The 21,485-nt window shown below is 36.3% G+C and overlaps 1 protein-coding gene across 3 annotated transcripts; it reads left to right on the top strand.

Moving 5' to 3' along the window:
• The first annotated feature begins 4,422 nt into the window (after positions 1-4,422).
• Positions 4,423-20,373, top strand: pgr (progesterone receptor). Of its 3 annotated transcripts, XM_067389743.1 has the most exons (9): positions 4,423-4,717; positions 4,974-5,850; positions 7,259-7,368; positions 8,115-8,231; positions 10,668-10,973; positions 11,158-11,302; positions 14,043-14,173; positions 14,691-14,848; positions 17,485-20,373. In XM_067389743.1, the coding sequence occupies exons 2-9, from the start codon at positions 5,069-5,071 to the stop codon at positions 17,638-17,640; spliced, it is 1,905 nt and encodes a 634-aa protein (XP_067245844.1). In that variant the 5' UTR covers positions 4,423-4,717; positions 4,974-5,068; the 3' UTR covers positions 17,641-20,373. The 3 variants fall into 3 exon arrangements, with proteins under 3 accessions (XP_067245844.1, XP_067245843.1, XP_067245845.1); XM_067389742.1 differs by having other exon boundaries at positions 4,423-5,850; XM_067389744.1 differs by lacking the exons at positions 11,158-11,302; positions 14,043-14,173 and having other exon boundaries at positions 4,423-5,850.
• The last annotated feature ends 1,112 nt before the right edge of the window (positions 20,374-21,485 follow it).

Genomic DNA, 21,485 nt, shown 5'->3' with positions numbered 1-21,485 from the left:
TTATAGTTAGTAGAATGTCTAAAGTGGTCTATCGAAATAAAGTGTTACCAAATATCGACCAATCAGAAGCAAGTGTTCCAGTTTTTGCATATCATTCCGGAATATTTGATTTTGAATGGCCAATCACAGCATTGAAGAGTCAAATATTTTTTTTTATAATTACAAAATAAGTAAATGCAAGGACATGAAATGTTGATTTGAGTTAAAATTATTTTGTAAGAAAAAAACAACAACACAAAATTAGCATATCTAAAGTAGATTGATATCCAGGGACAATTATTTCACACTCATTATGCAAAAAGGTTGATGAATCAGAATGAACTATCTCAGAGAAAATTTCTAATAATGTATGAATATTTCAGGATACTTGATTACTTGATATTTTGATTGGCCAATCACAGCATTGAGCAGTAAAATATTTGTGTGACCAAATAAGTAAATAAAAAGATATGAAATACTGATTTTTAAAATTATTTTGTAAGAAAAGTGACACAAAATTTGCATATCAATGTAGTAGAATGATTGCCAGGGACAACTATTTCACATTGATTATGCAAAAAATATAAGCCAGTCATTATGCAAAAAAGGTTCACCAATCAGAATGAAGTATTCCAGAGATACATGCAATACATTATCATTCTCTAATCATTCTAATTATGGTATAGCACAAGATCAAATTTGGGTGTTTTTAATGGCGAGTTTGCTGGATCACACGACTGTTACAGCTCACTGTAGCATGGTTGTCAAGGTGATAAAAAATAATGCCTCGAAGATGCAGGAAAGGGAAGAATAAAACCAGCTTGGTCACTTTGACCCTCTCAGCCGAGAACTCTACAAGAAGTGTGTGAGAAAAGAGCTTTGAATCAGATTTGGGGAACATGGAAGTTTTATCTAGATTGGGCTGTTGCTATTAGAAATCTGCTGAATGATTCAGTTATTGTGTCTGACAGACACAGTGATTGTGCTTTACTTGTGACGTGGGTGATATCATACAGCCAAGGCTATTCAACTGTTATCAGTGACAACTGAAAAATGGAACATGATTTAATTAGTGGTATTTAGAAAAGCATCACTATTGCTTATACTTAAAGTCGACATGAAACCGAAGTTGCGATAATCTTTTCTTGCGAAGTACACTGCTCAAAAAAATTAAAGGAACACTTTTTAATCAGAGAATAGCATCAAGTCAGTCAATCTCCTGGGATATTGATCTGGTCAGTTAAGTAGCAGAAGAGGTTGTTAATCAGATTCAGCTGCTTTGGTGTTAATGAAATTAACAACAGGTACACTAGATGGGCAACAATGAGACGACCCCTAAAACAGGAATGGTTTTACAGGTGTAGGCCACTGACATTTTTTTCCCCTACTCATCTTTTCTGACTGTTTTTCACTAGTTTTGCATTTGGCTAGGGTCAGTGTCACTACTGGTAGCATGAGGCGATACCTGGATACCTACAGAGGTTGCACAGGCAGTCCAACTCCCCCAGGATGGCACATCAATTCGATTGCCAGAAGGTTTGCTGTGTCTCCCAGCACAGTCTCAAGAGCATGGAGGAGATTCCAGGAGACAGGCAGTTACTGGAGAGCTGGACAGGGCCGTAGAAGGTCTTAAACCCATCAGCAGGACCGGTTTCTGCTCCTTTGTGCAAGGAGGAACAGGATGAAGCATTGCCAGAGCCTTACAAAATGACCTCCAGCAGACTACTGGTGTGAAAGTCTCTGACCAAACAATCCGAAACAGACTTCATGAGAGTGGCCTGAGGGCCCGGCGTCCTCTAGTGGGCCCTGTGCTCACTGCCTGGCACCATGGAGCTCGATTGGCATTTGCCATTGAACACCAGAATTGGCAGGTCTGCCACTGGCGCCCTGTGCTTTTCATAGATGAGAGCAGATTCAACCTGAACACATGTGAGAGATTTGAAAGGGTCTGGATAAGCCGTGGAGAATGTTATGCTGCCTGTAACATCATTCAGCATGACCGATTTGGTGGTGGGTCAGTGATGGTCTGGGGAGACATAGCCATGGAGGGACGCACAGACCTCTACAGGCTAGACAATAGACCCTGACTGCCATTAGGTATCTCTAGCATTGTCAAACCCTACGCTGGTGCAGTGGGTCCTGGGTTCGGACTCATGTGGCGAGAGTATGCAGGCAGTTCCTGGAGGATGAAGGAATTGATACGCTTGCCTGACCTACATCCAATAGAGCACCTCTGGGACATTATATTTCAGTCCATCCGACACCACCAGGTTGCACCTCAGACTGTCAAGGAGCTCAGTGATGCCCTGGTCCAGATCTGAGAGGAAATACCCCAGGACATCATTCGTCATCTCATTAGCAACATGCCCCAACGTTGTCAGGCATGCATACAAGCATGTGGGGGCCGTACAAACTACTGAGTACCATTTTGAGTTGCTGCAATGATTTTCAGGGTGTCTTTGAATTCAGTAGGTTGTAGGGGTGTAACGGTACACAAAACTCACGGTTCGGTACGTACCTCGGTTTTGAAGTCACGGTTCGGTACAGTTTTCGGTACAGCAGGTGGAGAGAAAACTAAACATAAAATTGCTTTTTTTTATTATTAAACAGAGGTTTACTGAACAAATTGTGTTTTTGTCTTTAAATATATTAAATTAAATTAAAACTAAAAGTTTCTTAAGGATAAAAAAAACCGATCTTTGCTAATGCTATAAACTACGTAGGGAGCCCTAACTTGAAAGAAGCCCAAACTATTAGCCTAAATTCAATTGCTTTTTATTTTTAGATAAACTAATCAACACTCAAATAACAAATTGTATGCAAACCTGTAAGCTGCACCTAAGGCAGTTTTTGCATTAACTTCTAAATGTTTTTACTCCAATTCGTTGTTGAAATATAATCATTTCTACACAGTGGCTGTTATTTTAACATCAGATCTATTTAAACATACATTAAATAGCCTAATTAGGATATCACTAAAAGATTAAGTAAAATAACGAATATATTGGCTAATACAGTGCATATATTAAGCGAAAGAGTTAATTTCTCTAGCGAACTAACAAGCTGTGAACACTGAATGGCTTTTCTGAGGTAAATGCATCATATTGTTGAATACGGACGCTTTCATTGATGTCTTTCCACCGTTGAAACACTGAATGAGCGATTACATGAGATATGACCGTTTCAGTAAGTTGTACTGAATCTTGCAACATACCTTCAGATGTTCTTTCATGTTTATTCTGTAACTAGTATTAAGGAGGAAGAGATGAACACGTTCACTTGCGCTCCGCGCTCGCGCTGCCGGTTGAACTGAGGCGCTTGTACAGTGATCTGTCACCCCACATCAAATCACGTCAAAATGGCATTTTCTGTTTAAACTTCATGATTTCGTGGACAGAATTTGAAGGATGACACTTTGTTTCTTATCGAAAGTAACAAAACGCAGAGCTTATTGCGGTTATTGGTGGTGAATATTGGTTGCAATGTAATGCTTCGTTACACACGTGCACCGTACCGAAAGCCCTGTACCGAAACGGTTCGGTACAAATACGTGTACCGTTAGTTGATCATTTTTATTTCCAACAAACAATGTGGTATCCTTTCGTTCCTAACACATTACCCAGTCCATATAAGTATAGATATCCAGCATTATATTTTTCCCCATTGAGATCTGATGTGTTTTCAAAGTGTTCCTTTAATTTTTTGAAATTTTGAGCAGTGTATATCCGAGTGAAACTGTTTCTTGAACAAGAAAAAATTTAGGATTTTTGTCTATTAGGAATTATTATTGATCAATCTCATGTGAGTGACAGGTTGCCCCGCCCTCGAGCCAGTAAACATGTCATCAGAGAAGGGAAGAGATGCCGCTGCAAGAAGGAGGAGAAGTTTTTAAATGAAAGATTATGAGAGTGCATGAATTAAAAAAAAAAATTATTATGTGCACAGATAAATCATTTATAATAAATTCTGCAATGTTCCATAAAAAATAAGAATAGTACATTTTGATTTGACTTTAAGATTAAGGATTTGAACAAAGTTTGATGTGTTTGGCACTTGTCAATTATTCACTTTAAGTAAATCGAAAACCAGGATGTCACAGAACATTGTTTTTATTAGTCAAACATAGTAAAAGAAGATTATGAAAATGACACTTTGAAAAGATAATTAAACTTTATTCCTTCATCAGACACCTGGGCTAAAATAATGCTTTAGCGGAAAATCATTTGGTGTGAAAATGAGTAAATAAGACTTTGCTGTGAGGAAATGAGCTTCAAAGAGAGCTTTTAACCGGCCTTCTGGAACTAGGCACACAAGTACAGGATGTTCACATCACATTAATGAGTCACCACACAAAAAAAAGATGATTTACAATATAAAACCAGCCTATATTCTTAGTACTTTTTTTTCCTTTTCTTCTGAAGTTCAGACATCACACACATTTCAATTGAATTATGAAGCAGACAGATACTTTAGTACATAGTTTTTATATTCAATCTGGAAACATTGCTTGTCAAACCCACTCCATGTGTAACTTCTGTGTAGATAAATTAGAAGGACATCTTTCTCCCCGTTCGTGCTGAACACAGTCTGTGGAGCATGCGTCTGGAGCATTGTGGATAATATTTCAGCATTTTATCCATGACTACCAGGTCACTACCATGATATTTTGGCGTCTTCGCCCATCACACTTTTACATGAGTCTATATTTAATTTTATGTCATTGACTTATACTCAAAAGGTAAGAAATTGACCTCTAATTTGTTTTGATATAGACAGTCTACTCAAAAACTCTTATAAATTAAAAATAAGAGGCAGCACAGTTGTTAACATAGGAATTATAGTTTAATTAAATATAGTATGATTTCTACATCAAGGCAATATCAAATATCATATATTTTATATTATAAAATAAACATTATAATTAATAAAGCATATTTTTTAGAGTGGTTGTTGTTTAATATTTAGGAATAAGTTGCTTGGACATTTTTGTACAGCCTCTCACCACAAGGAGTAATACACAGAGACGGTTATACGCCACAGATCACAACTTCCAACCAAACAGAGAGGACGCATTTCCAGATTTGTGATAATGGAAACCAAAACTAACAGTAGAATGGACACTGTGAACACTTCTCTCGCTGATTCCACAGAGATGAGGATTGAAGTAAGTAATTTAATGGAGAAATATACGGACGTGAGTTTTGGGCACGGCAGTGTCTCCGTGCGTAATTTTGGACATGCGGGGTCTTTACGCGGCTGCGCGCCTGGAACAAGCAGCGACTCTCTGGATCAACTATCTATGCTTGACTTGCCTCTCGGTACTAAAACGTATACTGATCACGTAGATGAATTTCTGAAAATCGAAACCGGACAGTGGAGCGCAAAAGCGCTTCTGCCGAAGGAGACAGCTTTTCCAGAGAGTTCGTTTATCAAAGATGAGAAAGAACAGTCTCTCATTATGGAGCCACCTAACACTGATTTTGACATAAGCGCCTTAGAAAGCTCCTACGATTCTATCGAAAGGAAACAGCTGTGTGGGTTTATTGAAGAGTATTCCGCTTTGCTTTCATCTCAAGCTGCCCAACAGGTAGTTGTGGACAGTTCCTCTAACTTTCAGTTGGACATGAATCAATCTACATTGGTTTTGCCACCTCCGAGAAGAGTATCACCTTCTTTTGGCAGGGGTATGCTGAATTTCGATGGAACAAGCGCAGCTCCCATGATGTCCAAATCGGACATTTCTAAATGGGTTTCCCCCGCGAGCTCCCCGTTCTGGTATCAGTCCACTAATGTGAATGACGAGCACGCTGGATACTCTTCAGCAGATGGCGTCATCCCGCGCTCACAGACAGTCTACTCGGCTTTCTCAGGGTAAGAACGATGTTGTGCGCCATTCAGAATTGAATTTAAGAAACATGACGCAGAAGTGCATTAATTAAAAGAAGTCGAAATGAAATGTGTGTAGATTGAATTATATATATATATATATATATATATATATATATATATATATATATATATATATATAATTAACTAATTTTATGGCACATGATGGAACAACATGTCCCAGAATGCTCTGTTTCACCTCAAATTATTCAAAATGGAGTCGAACATGAAGGACGTTTACAAGATGGAGACAGATGATTTAAGATCTGTTTTTGCCCATTTTTTAAATGTATTATATTCAGACATGGGGTGTTGCAAATTCAGTTTGAATTCCTCTTACGATTAAAAAAATATGCTATCATATTTTAGTTATTCTCTAAATCAAGGGTGCTTAAAGGATTAGTTCACTTTCAAATAAAGTTTTCCTGATAATTTACTCACCCCCATGTCATCCAAGATGTTCATGTCCTTCTTTCTTCAGTCGAAATGAAATTACGTTTTTTGATGAAAACATTCCAGGATTATTCTCCTTATAGTGGACTTCAATGGCCTCCAAACGATTGAAGGTCAAAATGACAGTTTTAGTGCAGACGAGGAATAAGGGTCTTACCTAGTGAAACGATCGGTCATTTTCTTTATAAACACAAATGATCGCCTTGCACATGCTTCTGCTTTCTGTATTCTTCAAAAAGCTTACGCCGTATGTCCTACACCTTCCCTATTCAACTTACGGAAAAAAACGGAACTAGTGCCATTTAAGTTGCGTGACTGATCGTTTCGCTAGATAAGACCCTTATTCCTCGTCTGGTATCGTTTAAAGCCCTTTGAAGCTGCACTGAAACTGTAATTTTGACCTTCAACCTTTTGGAGGCCATTGAAGTCCACTATAAGGAGAATAATCCTGGAATGATTTCATCAAAAAACTTAATTTCTTTTTGACTGAAGAAAGAAGGACATGAACATCTTGGATGACATGGGGGTGAGTAAATTATCAGGAAAAGTTTATTTGAAAGTGGACTAATCCTTTAATTCTGCTCCTAAAAACTGCCTTCCTCTTGTACATTTTACATCACATCAGAACCAGCACATCAAGATTTTTGGATCCACTTGAAGTGAGCTGGAACCTGAGAACATAATTTAGCACTGAATAAGCGAACCATTAGCTCATTAATCTGAAGGTCAAAGGTCAGAACATAATGTACAGTGGCCTATCTTAGTATGTGGATGCTTGTGGAAGTTTTATTGTATTAGACAAAAACAAATCTACAGCTATTTGCAATTACATTTGGAATTGTTTTAAACCATCCGGTCTAAATACATGTTTAAGCCACTGTCGTTTAGGATGTGGTTTGGTTACACCATCCAGAGAACATTGTGTCTTGCTTATATTCAGGGTTCCATCTCAAAGACTGTGTGTTATATGTGGAGACGAGGCTTCGGGTTGTCACTATGGAGTTCTTACCTGTGGAAGCTGCAAGGTGTTTTTCAAGAGAGCTGTTGAGGGTGAGCAACATTGTGCTAAAACTGTTATAATTCTGTCAAAATAGGAGGTTACACTTTATTTTAAGGTGACGTGGTTATAGTATACTTACTCAAAATAAGTACAGAGTAAAAATAATTAACTACATGTACTTACTGTAGAGTTATGGTTAGGGTTTGGTTTAGGGTTAGTTACTTGTTGTAATTATGCATTATTTACGTTATTACTATAGTAAGTATGTGTAATAACGTGTAACTACGTCACCTTACAATAAAGTGTTACCAAATAGTACAATATGTCTTAGAATATTGAAGACCCCATCTGTGTTGATGTATTTCGTAAATGGGAAACTTCCTAAACAGGATGTAAACCGACGTGGACTACAAACCACAAAACAACCACAAAAAAGGTTTTAGCATGTTTTTTTTATTATTATTTTAATATCAGGGTTTTTTTGTAAAGTGTTGTTGCAAACAGAAATTTTTATTTCATGTTTCGAAGATTGTGAGTCAGTGTGTATACAGTGTCCCAGAAGAAGGTAATTATCATTTGGACCAATGTTCACAGTGTTCTTTCTTGTTATTCTTATCGCTGAGGACAGATATGTAAGAGCCACTATGTCTCACCATGGCCATGTCACTATGCCCTGTCAGCCTTGCTTCAAACCAATTCACTCTGTGCCTTTTTCTTTTTTTCTCTCGCTGTAATCTCCAAATCATCTTCCTTAAAAAAAAAAAAAAATCTTTTTTTTCCTTTTTCTTTTGTGTAGGTCACCATAACTACCTGTGTGCGGGACGAAATGACTGCATTGTTGATAAAATCAGGAGAAAAAATTGTCCCGCATGTCGTCTTAGAAAGTGCTACCAGGCAGGGATGATGCTTGGAGGTATCACTTTTTGAATATAAGCTTTGTATTTATATATTAAAAACATAAGCTTCTTGGACTTAATGGACAGTCATTATGTTAAAATACTGAATATTCTCTAAAGGGCCAATCTTAAGTATTGTTGGTAACACTTTGCAATAAGGTTTCATTTGTGAACATTAGTTAATTACATTAGTTAACATGAATTAACAATGCAAAACACTTCTAAATAATTTATTAATCTTAGGTAATGCAATGTTAATTAAGCATCTACTAATACATCACTAAAATCAGAAGATGTATTTTTTAATATTAGTTAAAGGACCTGAGCTAACATGAACTAACAATAAACAGTTGTATTTGTATTAACTAACATTAACAAAGAGTAATAAATACTATATCAAACGTATTGCCCAATGTGAGTAAATGGGACCTTATTGTAAAAGTGTTACTGTAGTTTACCCAAAAATGAAAGTTCTGACGTAATTTATTCAACCTCATGTTGTTCTAAACCCAAATGACTTTATTTCTTTAGTGAAACACAAATGGAGATGTTTAGCGCAATGTCCAAGCTACTTATTTATGTACAGTGAAAGTCAATGAGGACTTGGGCTTTCAAAATCAAAGCGTGCCATTAAAGTATCATAAAAGGTGTTCACATGAGTTCGATAACTATGACTTTATATTAAGTGGCCTTAACTACTATGTACTTACATTTAAATTAATCATTTGATACAATGAACTTATTGTGTACATACATGTTTTTACATTGTACTTATATTTTAAAAACACTTGCATGTAATTACATCTGTAATTAATTTCTGTAATTACATTTATAATTACACTGCTGACCAATCCCTTACACCTTACCTCTACACTTAAACCTACCCATACCACCAAAGCTTTCCCTAACCTTACCCGTATCCCACCTCAATAGCTGCAAATGTGTTTTGCAATTCAATATGAACCCAATAAGTACATTGTACTTATTTTTTGATGCAAGTACATAGTAGTTAAGGCCACTTAATATACAAAGTGGGACCAAAAAATCTTCTGAAGTCATATAATAATTTTTTAGCAGCGGCTATGGCACTAAGTGCAAATAGCGATAGATGCTAATTAGTTACACTTTATAACCGTTAGCTGGTTTCCACTTTTCGAATGCTTTCTTCTTTTTATTATTTTTTAAATAAATGCCTCTTTAAGCTGATATGCTATGGGAAAAGGGAGAGGAATGAGTTCGGAAAAAGCGAATTCGAACTCGGGTTGTTTGTGTAAAAGCTAACATTACTCACCTTACTCTCCACAGATCCTGTTATCAGATGGATTTCTTTAGTAATTTTGTCTGCTCAATCAGAAAATGATAGACGGAGTTAGTGATAATAGCCTCTGCAGACTATTTGCTATTTGCACTAGGTGTAATTTTTTGTGAGGAACAGACTGAAATCTTCTCAAATCTCTTTGATGCTTGTTGAGCCTCAGTCCCCACTCACTTGTAAACAGCAGCCTGGACATTCTGCTAAACTTCTCCTTTTGTCTTCCACAAAACAACAACAACAACAACAAAAAATCCATAAGGTTTGATTGACATTCAAAAGAGTAAAGGATATCTTTGGGTAAACTATACATTAAAGGTGCATTATGTAATATTTTTGCAGTAAAATATCCAAAAGCCACTAGGCCGGTGTTATATATTTTGTTCACTTGAGTACTTATAATATCCCAAATGTTTGCTACTATTTGTAAATCGTGAGAAAATTGCAATTTTAACCAAGGCTCCGGGACGTGTGAGGAGTCGCCTGTCAATTGCGTCATACCCGCGTTGCCCTCGGTTTCCATGGGTTTACCTTGCTTTACAGTGTCTCACAGCAGCCACTGAGCGAACGCACAGAGTAACGTTATAATATCATTTTCAACACACTCAAATGTATCTAATATGATAAACAGAGCTGCGTTACCTCATACTCATGACCGGAAAAGCGGCACTGGCGACTGTGTCATAATAAAAGTTCCGCTCCTCATGAGGCATGTGTTGCGCAATCGTTCCAGCGGCCTCGTTCAGCTCCCACAACACTCGGTCCTGCTCTGCTTCATACTACAGTAACGTTAATAATCGCATCCATGAACATGATTTCTTCCTGAGTCCTATCCCGAATCTTTTTTACAGAACGTTGAGGCGAAGACCCAAGATGTTCCAAGATTTTGCGCTCAAAGTTGCTAGCTACGCCTTTGTTTTCAATAGGACTCTAGCGACCTCTAGCAGACAGAAATCTTACATATTGCACCTTTAATTTGAAGAAAAATAAATTGAAATAGTGACCGTCTTTAAGATCATTAAGCAAGACACTCTAAAGAATCACAAGTAATTAGTATTTTAATGTGCAGTAGCATATCGTTCTATAAGAGCAACAAGATGATCAATATGAATCCCCATTAAAGTGCATTTGTGTGTTTCAGGCCGTAAGATGAAGCGGTTTGTAAGTATGAAGGTCACGGGGTTGAGTCCATCACTGATGTTCCAGGGTCCGTTAACCCTGCTGGCTGATGGTCAAACTGTGTCCTCCCTGCCCAGTATGCCAGCCATCCGTGAGCTGCAGCTGGCCCCGCAGATGATCAGCATTCTGGAGGGCATTGAGCCACAGGTGGTCTACTCTGGCTACGACAGCTCGCAACCAGAGCTTCCCCACATTCTCCTCAACAGTCTCAACAGACTCTGTGAGAGGCAGCTGCTCTGGATTGTCAAATGGTCCAAGTCTCTTCCAGGTAACCCCACCACAATCAGCCTAACAAACATTTTAGATTAAGAGAGACTAGCGTTCATGAGTCATTACCTACTGATTGACTATGAGATCAAAGCACAAACAATGGAGATCTTCAGAATCGTACAATGCTACAATGAGTTCTAAGGCTTCACTAAAGACTTTTCTTGTTCATCTGTGTTTAAAAGGTTTTCGCAATTTGCACATCAATGACCAGATGACGCTAATCCAGTACTCCTGGATGGGTTTAATGTTGTTCTCGCTGGGTTGGAGAACATTCCAGAATGTCACCTCTGATTACCTGTACTTTGCACCCGATCTTGTCTTGAGCCAGTAAGTAACATTAAAAACAATTGGATTAAAATCTGTTCAAATGCTAAGGGTCTGACATACTTCAAGGAAAGTTGAAGAATGAACTGGAGTGATGTCATTTCGAAGAAAATCAGCCAAAACAAATTTCATTCGAGAGTTCAAAGCAGCTTGACCATTGGTCCGTGGCAATTACGTAATAGGTAGGTGTGGCTCTAAGGTTCCGTCCACTGGAGAGCTGAATTATGGTAGAAATAGAAGTTGAAATTCGAATTGAAAGTGACACTGACACCGTTTTTTCATGTTTAATACCGTAAATCTAATCTGCAATCTATTGTATGAAGTGCTATATAAGCAATATCACACAAGTAGCTTTGTGATATCGCTCTATATCAGCACGGCTGTGATTCGGCCTTTGGTAATCACAGCTGTGCTGATATAGAGCCATATCGCACGGCTACAAATGTTGCATTTATACAACAGTTTGATGGGACAAGAGTGTAAATAAATACGAAACAACAATGGAGTGTCTTAAAAACCCTCTTTTGTGAGGAACTAGTTCCTTCTGCCATGGATCCAAATCTCAAGTTGACAGATTAACAGTTGAGCCCAAGCCTTGGTTACTAATTCTAAAACGTCACTTTAGAACTAGTAACGAAGGAATGCTGAGCTGCTTCATTGAAGCTTATTGCATTATGTAGAGTAGATTTTTATGAGAGAGAGATCGACTAAGCGAGTGCATTATCTGCATCTATAGATTATATATTTCATGTAATCTCATATTTATAATTACAAAATCAGTTTGAATATCTGCTGAGGAAAGCGATATCTTTGTCTTTGTCCTTTTAACATTTAAGGGGATTTCCCATGAGAACGCTAGTCAATGCATTTGTCAGTTGTGTCTTATAAGGTTGTTTAAAGTATAAACAATGTCCTTGTTTAAAACCTTCAATCCCTTTCAAAATAAAAGTCTTTGTGACTGACTTACTCATAAAGACAGTTTTTGCCGCCATTTAATGGCATATTAAAGGGTTACTTCAGGATTTAGCATTAAGCTTTGTATTAGTAGAATACCACTAGTATTTTCGAATTAGCATGCTTTCCCCCTTCATATCAGCCCGAGATGAGAGATTTATGCATTTTTATTCTGTAAAAAAGCCTCCGATGAAGCAAAAATCGCCATTTTGCGTCATCGGAGGCTTTTTTTGGCCAGAGGCTTAAAACTACAGCCAGTAATAGCAGGTAGTTCCGCATTTTTTCACCACGCCCATAAATATGTGCGTTTGAGGTTACTCACGGACATAGATCAGGCCAGGCTGTTCGTACTCTGGGAAAGTGGATATCGATGGTATCGCAGTGTCCTTCAGAATGGTTCTCTTCATTGCAAAGATATTTGGTTTGTAGTCCTCGTGCTTGAAATGGAGACTACATATTCTGCGTTTTTTTAGGTTTTCTATGACGGTGTCATCTCCAAACTTCGGGTGTTTGATGGCCCGCAGCCAATTTACATCGCTCCAAATCTTTAACTTAATCGGAAAATGATGGAAACTTACTTGTCCTTTCCTGGTTTTGGGTGTACATCCAGGTACAAAGCAATTTAGCACCATTTCGCTGTAATTGTATGAACTAACTCACGATTTATTTGTTTGAATTTTCCTGAATGCCGCCTGTAAACGATAGGCGTGGTTTGGGCGTGGCCTCGCAAGGGCAGCAAAACAAGTGCATTCTGGGAGTTGTTGTCTTTCATCCACATTAGTCAAAAATACATTTTCTGCCTTTTATCAGTCTAGAAAGCTCCAAATTTAAAAAATAATTTCACATTGCTACTACATAAATGACCAATTTTAAATACACATTCATCTTTCCAGGGGTGAAGTACCCCTTTAATGTAACTTTAACTGTAGTTGAAATTACAATCACTAATGGACCCAAGTTTTACAATAGGAAATAAACACAAGTAAACATTTCAGTCAAACGTACAAAAGCAGTGCTGTAGTACAGGATTTAAGTTCAATGTAAATATAACCTGGACGTCTCTGTGAGATAGTTGCAGTTCCATCTTTTTAAAAATTTTGTACCACTTTTGCTAAAGTATTCTGACTGATAAGTAAAGCTTTGCTGGTCTTCTTGTAGCCTTCACCTTTCTGGTGTAAAGAAATAATTTTCTTTCTCAGGTTTTATGACATTTCTCTTCCATGTGGCGCCATTGCTGACAGCATGAAATGGGAAGGGGTTTTAACACCCTTTTATAGTCAGCTGTCTGCTGGACACCTGTGTAATGAATAATTAGACTCACCTGTGGTTGACGTCTTGTTAAATTAGACATTTGTAGTCTAAAATTTAGCTTTGCTCCAGAGACTTACAGTGGGGTGTACTCATTTTTGCATCACCCTAATTTGAGTAAAACTGAAAATTTAGTTCTCTAAGTTATATTATTAACCTTACTTTCATGTTATAAGTTAAACAAATGTTAGATAAAACTTAGTCTTGTCGACATTTTGGAAATTGTTTTTGTGTTCATTGAGATATTGTTTAAAATGGTGTACTCATTTACGCTGAGCACTGTAACAAAATACAACATTTTCTGATGTTTATGTACCTCCTTTCACGGACAAAATAAGATAACTATTTCATACCCTATTTGTGGAAAGTGCCTGCCATATTTAATAGCTACATTTAGTAAACAGGTGTATATACAGTATATATGCATTAACTGACAGACATTGAAATATGCATGTACTCAGTAGAGCTCTTTAAATTTTAGGGATCAAATGAGGAGGTCTCCGATCTACGACTTGTGCTTGGCTATGCAGTTTGTTCCACAAGAATTCGCTAACTTGCAAGTGACCAAGGAAGAGTATCTGTGCATGAAGGCTTTGATGCTCCTTAACACTGGTAATAAATCCTCTGTGTTTTCTCTTGGACCCATAAAACTCTTACTATCTGACCCTCTACAGGTCAGATCGGTGTTCCAGAATGGAATATTAACAATCTGGGTAATTTTAAACCAATGGCTTCATGCCAGTCCACATGGATAGACAGAGATATGTGTTTGGCAGACCGTGAGACCTTGAAAATCCCAACTAAGTTTCAATTCCAAGCTAACATTTTTTTTTTTTTTTTTAAATTAGATTAACATTAATGCAAAAGAAGCTTTTCAATTGTGCTGACTGCAACATTATTGTATTAATAGAACACTGTGAAACTGCCACATCACTGAAGAGATTTTTTTTTTTTTTTACCGGTTACAGAGCTGTCATTTCAGTGATTTACAGTAGATGGGAAATTTTATGCATTGTGAAATAGCTTACAGAAGCTTTGATTTATCTGTGACACTAATGCTGTGGTAAATTCGAATATGACTCTTGGCAGTAGTTTATTGAATGTTTTAACATTGATGTATTTGTGACAGTTCCTCTGGAGGGCCTGAAGAGTCAATCGCATTTTGATGAAATGAGACAGAGCTACATCTGTGAGTTGGTGAAAGCCATCCAGCTGAAGGAGAAAGGAATGGTGGCCAGCTCACAGAGATTCTACCACCTGACCAAACTCATGGACGCCATGCATGAGGTATAGCAGGAGTTATAGACTTAATATACATGGGTCATTCTCAGGAAATGCTTAAGTTTCAGAATAAAAAAAATAAAAAAAAAATCATTTGAAAAGGTTGCTAATGAGTTTCTCATAAAATCCTATTTTACTATTCTCAAGCGCAATGTGCAGATATTCTCAGGGCCAATGCTGATATTTATATGGACAAAAAGTACGATTAAATTCTGATAGCTTGTAATGTAAATCAATGACATTTTATAACAGAATAGCAGACTATTACATAAATTGCATATAAATATAATTTGTCACTCTGTATCTCCCAATAACAGATAGTAATAATAATAGTAAGATGATATTTAAATGCTTAGTTTTATGATCAAAGCTCTGTAGTTTTTATTATGGGGCCAAAACATATAATGCAATACAATATGACTGAGAGATGTACAATTAAAGGATTAGTTCACTTAAAAATGAAAATTACCCCATGATTTACTCACCCTCAAGCCATCCTAGGTGTATATGACTTTCTTCTTTCTGATGAACACAATCGGAGTTAAAGGTACAATATGTAATAAATCTGTCCACTAGAGGTCGCTAGAAGCCTATTCAAAACAAAGGCGTAGCTTGATGACGGCAAGTTTTAGAGTGGAATCTTGGGACATCGGTGCAAAAGAATAGGGATTGGAGTCGGGAAGAAATCATGTTCATGGATGCGATTATTAACGTTACTGTAGTATGAAGCAGAGCAGGACCGAGTGTTGTGGGAGCTGAACGAGGCCGCTGGAGCGATTGCGCAACACATGCCTCATGAGGAGCGGAACTTTTATTATGACACAGTCGCCGGCGCCGCTTCCGCTTTTCCGGTCATGAGTATGAGGTAACGCAGCTCTGTTTATCATATTAGATACATTTGAGTTTGTTGAAAATATTATAAGGTTACTTTGTGCATTTGCTCGGCGGATGATGCGAGACTGTTACACACTGCAATTAGGCTGACCGATTTTAGAATATCATATTAAATATTGGATGGCTTGTGTTGATAAATGGCATGCAATTAATTTTAAAACGTTTTGTATGATGGAGAAAATTATGTATTACTGTCAATAAAAATAAAGCTGCATCTGATTATGCTATGTTAGCGACTTCATAAAATAGTGTTTTTCTCTGAGTCACGGTAAAGCATGGTACTCTAAAAAAATCAAGAAAATTGATTTAAACAATAAGACTAAACGTGTTGAGCTATATGACAACAATTCATTTTCTGTCTAGAAATATATCAAAACATATGTTCCCTTAAAACGTGCAATATATAAAAGCGTTTTTGGTGTTTCCATGGTTTTTACAAAATAAAATGGGAAACCGAGGGCAACGCGGGTATGACGCAATTGACAGGCGACTCCTCACACGTCCCCGAGCCTTGGTTAAAATTACAATTTTCTCACGATTTACAAATAGTTGGAAACATTTGGGATAATGTAAGTACTCAAGTGAACAAAATATATAACACTGGCCTAGTGGTTTTTGGATATTTTACTGCAAAAATATTACACATTGCACCTTTAAATTAATAAATATCCTGATGCATCCAAGCTTTATAATGGCAGTGAATGGGACCAACGAGTATGAAGCTCAAGAAAGTGCATCCATCCATTATAAACATACTCCACAACATACTTTTTGGCCATATAAACTTTAATAAAGTGGTTAATAAAGTCCTTCTGAAATGAAGCGATGCATTTGTGTAAGGAAAATATCTATATTTAACAATTTATAATGTAAAATATCTAGTTTCCACCAGGCCGCCTTCCGTATTTAATTTAGGAAGAAAGTGTAACGCCTCTCACAGTTCAAAACGCTTACGCTACGCCCTGTGCCTTCCGTATTCAATTTACAAAAAATGTTTCATAAGTTTATATGGCCAAAAAGTATGTTGTGGAGTACGCTTATGATGGATGGATGCACTTTCTTGAGCTTCATACACTACCATTAGAAAGCTAGGATATTTATTAATATAACTCCAATTGTGTTCATCAGAATGAAGAGTCATATACACCTAGGATGGCTTGAGGGTGAATAAAGCTTGGGCTAATTTTCATTTAAAAGTGAACTAATCCTTTAAAGCCTGATTTTAACATTATTTTTCATTTTAACATGATTTTTCTAAGAAATTATGTATGGATAGTCAAGTAAACCCAAGTTTCTTCAGTCTGTGTTCATTTTGAAATATTACTAACGATAGAAAAGTAATTCTTATGCTTACTTACCTAAAAATCAGTAAAGATTTCACAGCAAAAAGACATGTACCAAGGCCTTTTACTACCTAAAAAAGTATAAACTATCATTCAGATGGCAGAAGGCATGCAAAAGATTGTGTACAACACATTTTTCAGAGCAGTTTCGATCATGTTCATAATTTGGAGGCCTTAGAAATGTGTACAGTACGCCTTATAGGGTTAATCTGTTGTTTCAGAACACACAGATAAGCTGTAAAATACATCACATGAATAGTTCATCACACAAGCGTAATACACAATATGAAATAGGTCACATTACTAATGAAGCGGCTTTATTCACGCCATCACTTGTTATATATCAGAATGCGCAAAACGTGATAGGGGAGTTTGAAGTGTGACGTTGACTTTATCTTTGTGTAGATTGTGAAGAAGGTCAATCTCTACTGTCTGAACACATACATCCAGGCGGACGCCATGAAGGTGGAGTTTCCAGAGATGATGTCAGAGGTCATTGCATCACAGCTGCCAAAAGTGCTGGCGGGCATGGTCAGACCCCTCCTGTTTCACAACAAGTGAAGCCATGTGATCCAGACAGTACGCTTGGGTCTGTGACTCCTTGTGTCTCTGGTGTACGTGTATCACATCTAGTTAATGTATCTTTCCATATACAATTCCTCTGCTTTTAATAGTCATAAGTTCTGATCTGATGTGCTATTTGAAAATCAACAATTTTTCAATAGGAGAAAAACAAAACAAAAAACAATCTCTCACAGTTGAATGGTAAAGAAAGAATGTACTCTGCTATATTATTAAACCTGCTATTGCATTTTACAAATCATGACAATCTTTCTGAGCATTGTTATGAGAAATACACAGCATATAACTTAAGACTGTGTTCACACTTGGCAGTTTGGATAGATTAAAATGAACTCTGGTGCGATTGCTCTGTTTGTGAGGTTCATTTGAATTTTGAACACTGCCATTTGAACTCTGGTGCACACCAAAACACACTGTAAACCCTAATGCTCAAAATGCTTAATTGGTTTGAGTAGGATGAACTTAAATTAAACAAATGAGTTCAGTTAAATTAACTGTTATGAGTATTTAGAACTTTCTTTTTCTTTTGAGTTCACAGCACTGACATATTTCAAGAAAACTGAATTGGTTCATTGTTTTGAGTTGTATGAACTCATTTCTTTTAATTTAGACTAACTTAAGTTTAACTGAAACTTGGCTGGGATTTCTATTTCCCAGCATGCTTTGCCCACGGCACTCGAAAGGGAGAGTAAATGCTAAAATTAAGTGTTATATAATGTTTTTTTTTTTTTGTGCAAGATTAATGGTAAGGGAGATTTATTAATGTTTTGTTATGCTAATTTAGAAGAGTTTCTGTTAATGTGTGTTTTTGGAGAGTTAACGCATGGCGACAAGTGGCGCATGCTGCTTGGTTTGAGAGCAGGTAAGTTACATGTTTTAAGTTGCTGTACTCATTCAGTAAGTGTTATATACCATGTTATTGTTAACATGTTTGAAAATTAACATGTTGGCATTTTCTGAATAAGTTTGTTATAACTAGCAAAATATTTATGTTGAGATAACCTGATAATTTGAAGTTAAATGTATAAATTAGTGTACTCAAATATTTCAAGTTCAAGAGTACAAAATAAAATTCTTACCTAAAAACTTTGAGTTTCTTAACGTAAAAAATTCTCATTCAACTTTTTTGAGTTCTGACAACTTATTAGGGTTTACAGTGAAGTAAATAACTTATTTGAAAGACCTCAAAACAAAAAAAGTGAATTAACTAAAACTTTTATGTTAATTGCTATCAAAATGTATGAGTTAGCTAACTCAGTACTTCAAGTTACTCAAGAACAGTATTCCTGCAGTACCGGAGACAATTTCAGGACTGTATTTTAATTATTATTTTTCAGGAATTATTTAGTTTAATTGTAAAAAAAAAAAAAATTAATTGATATAATGTCCTAACCAACCCCTAACTCCAAACATACCAGTTTAGAGTAACCTATTAAAATATTAGTATAATCAAGTAATATCAGTAACCCTATTTAAATATTAAACCTAATTTGTTTCAATACATGAGCAACTATATTCTTTTTTTTTTGACACCTTTTATAAGCTCTTCCTGGGTTCTCAGCAGGTAAAAATACCATTACATAGTGCATCATAAAAGCTGTTTTTTGTTTTGTTTTGTATCTGTAGGTTCAGTGTTAAAAATGACATTATGAACGCTAAGTGAATCAGGACTAAATGTATCATTTTCTATTTTGGTCCGGACCAAAAGTACCAAGAGAAGTGAACTACAAGTGTGAACACATAACTGTGCAAAAATGTAATGCTTGGATTTAACTAATTTTCTAAGTTATTTTTTTTTTAGACTTAATTGTTGTTTGTCGTATTTATACCCTTTTTAAAGTTTTATTTTCATTTTAAATCCTAGATTTTCTTGAAAATGTGTTTGAGTGTGATGAAAAGGAAATACTTATCAGTCTCACTCAGATTTTCATAGTCAGATTTTATAAACTCTCAATGCCAGCCACCATTGATTGTACTTATTTACACAGTAACCGCTCTATTCACGTCAAATGAAAAATACATGTGATGTATCTAATAAAAAACATTGATTGCATAGGGCTGACCCTGAATAGTCGACGATTCGATGCTTTGATAGGAGGAGCCTGATTCGACTACCAATCTCACAGTCGAATCTGCGCAGAGGTGTTATGAGATGAGATATGGGTGCGCTCAATATCTGATTTTACATATGTACCCGGTTCTCTCCCAATAGGTTAATATACATCCTATTATGTTAATCCTGTAAATAAAAATGTTAATAGAAAGAAGCTTTTAATAAATATTGAATATTGAATAAATCCAACCACCCCTGTGACAGATTTAAGTTTCACTTGATGAACCATGATCCGTGACCGATAGAGGAGCATCTTGGCGGTAAATCTTGGGCTAAGAAAATCTAAAGTGTAGAATTGGATGCAATTTGAAATGGTGGTAAAAGATGATCCAAAAAACGAATGATGCAAGCTGTGCCAACAGCTCTTGTCCTACCACTCAACAACGTCAAACATTGCGGCGCGCTTCTGCCGGCCAACGTTAACGAGCTGACTAGCGCACTATTTGAAAAGACTCAAACGGACACAGGCAGATCGCGTGAAAGACTGGATTTTTTCGATCGGGTAGGGTACAAGTGATTTCTATGGAAGAGGATAAGGGCTAAGCAATAATAAAAAATTTAAGTTGTTAAATTTTGAGAAAAAAACTAGTTAAATTTCGAGGAAGAACGTGTTAAATTTCGAGAAAAAAGTTGAGATAAAATGTTGAGAATAAAAATATTTTTTTATTCTCAACATTTTATCTTGACTTTTTTCTCGAAATTTAACAACTTTAATCTCGAGATGGTTTTATTTTTTCATTATTGCTTGGCCCTAATCCTCTTCCGTAGGATTTCAAAACATTTCATCCGGTTCTAATTTGATTTTTGGATGCTGTGAATGTTTAGCTAAAAAGACTGCCACTCCAGTTTAGCGTTTATTGTCTCTGCAGTTAAAAAGACAAAAGTTGACAATTCTGGCTATACTTTCGTTATTTTAATAATTTCTTTCATTTTAATTTATTTATTGATCACTCTGGGTTATCTAATTTAACTATTTGTGGCTTGTGTTTTGAATATAGGCTATGTTCCCCTATGTTTCATTTTAATTAGGCTATTTTTATGTATTAGAACGGTATATGTTCTGTTCTAATTCAATTCTGTAAATTAATGTTTGATTAAACAATTTTATTAATTTAATTTTAATTTTTGTTGGGTGCATCGATGTTGCGCTTGCACAGGCAATTTAGCCGATTTAATTTGATTTGGCGACATATGAAATGCATATCTATCTGCAGTGTGGTCATTCTGCAGTTATATATATTTTAAGGTTTATTGATCCAAAATGTTTTTATTCATTCTCTTCTATAGCTATCTTTGAGAGTGTTCTGTACATCATGGCTGTGAATGTTTATCCACATTGCCTTTCATTTGTTTAAAACATAAAAATCATTGTTAGTGTCGTCTATCACTTGACAGGCAGTTTGGCTGCTTTATTAGAAAGTTGTTTCTCTGTGCTGTGTGTGAAAGAAAATAAAAGTTGTCTTAAGCCGCGGGTATAGGCCTGACTACATATTCCGTGTATAATAATAATCTATAAATAATCGATAATAATTCGAATCAAGTAATCTGATTCGACTATGTAAATCCGTAGTCAGGGACACCCCTAATTGCATACAATTACAATGCTTGAAAGACATAGAGCTCAATTGTACATTGGCTGAGAGATCACAGTGTAGCCTATGTAAAGGAACACTCTTCAATTTGATCCAGCCTGGTTTGCTTTTTAAAGCAG

The sequence above is a fragment of the Chanodichthys erythropterus genome, chromosome 7, assembly GCF_024489055.1.
Source record: "Chanodichthys erythropterus isolate Z2021 chromosome 7, ASM2448905v1, whole genome shotgun sequence".
NCBI lineage: Eukaryota > Metazoa > Chordata > Actinopteri > Cypriniformes > Xenocyprididae > Chanodichthys > Chanodichthys erythropterus.
Note: the sequence above shows the minus strand (reverse complement) of the source record. Positions and strands in the feature narration are given on the sequence as shown.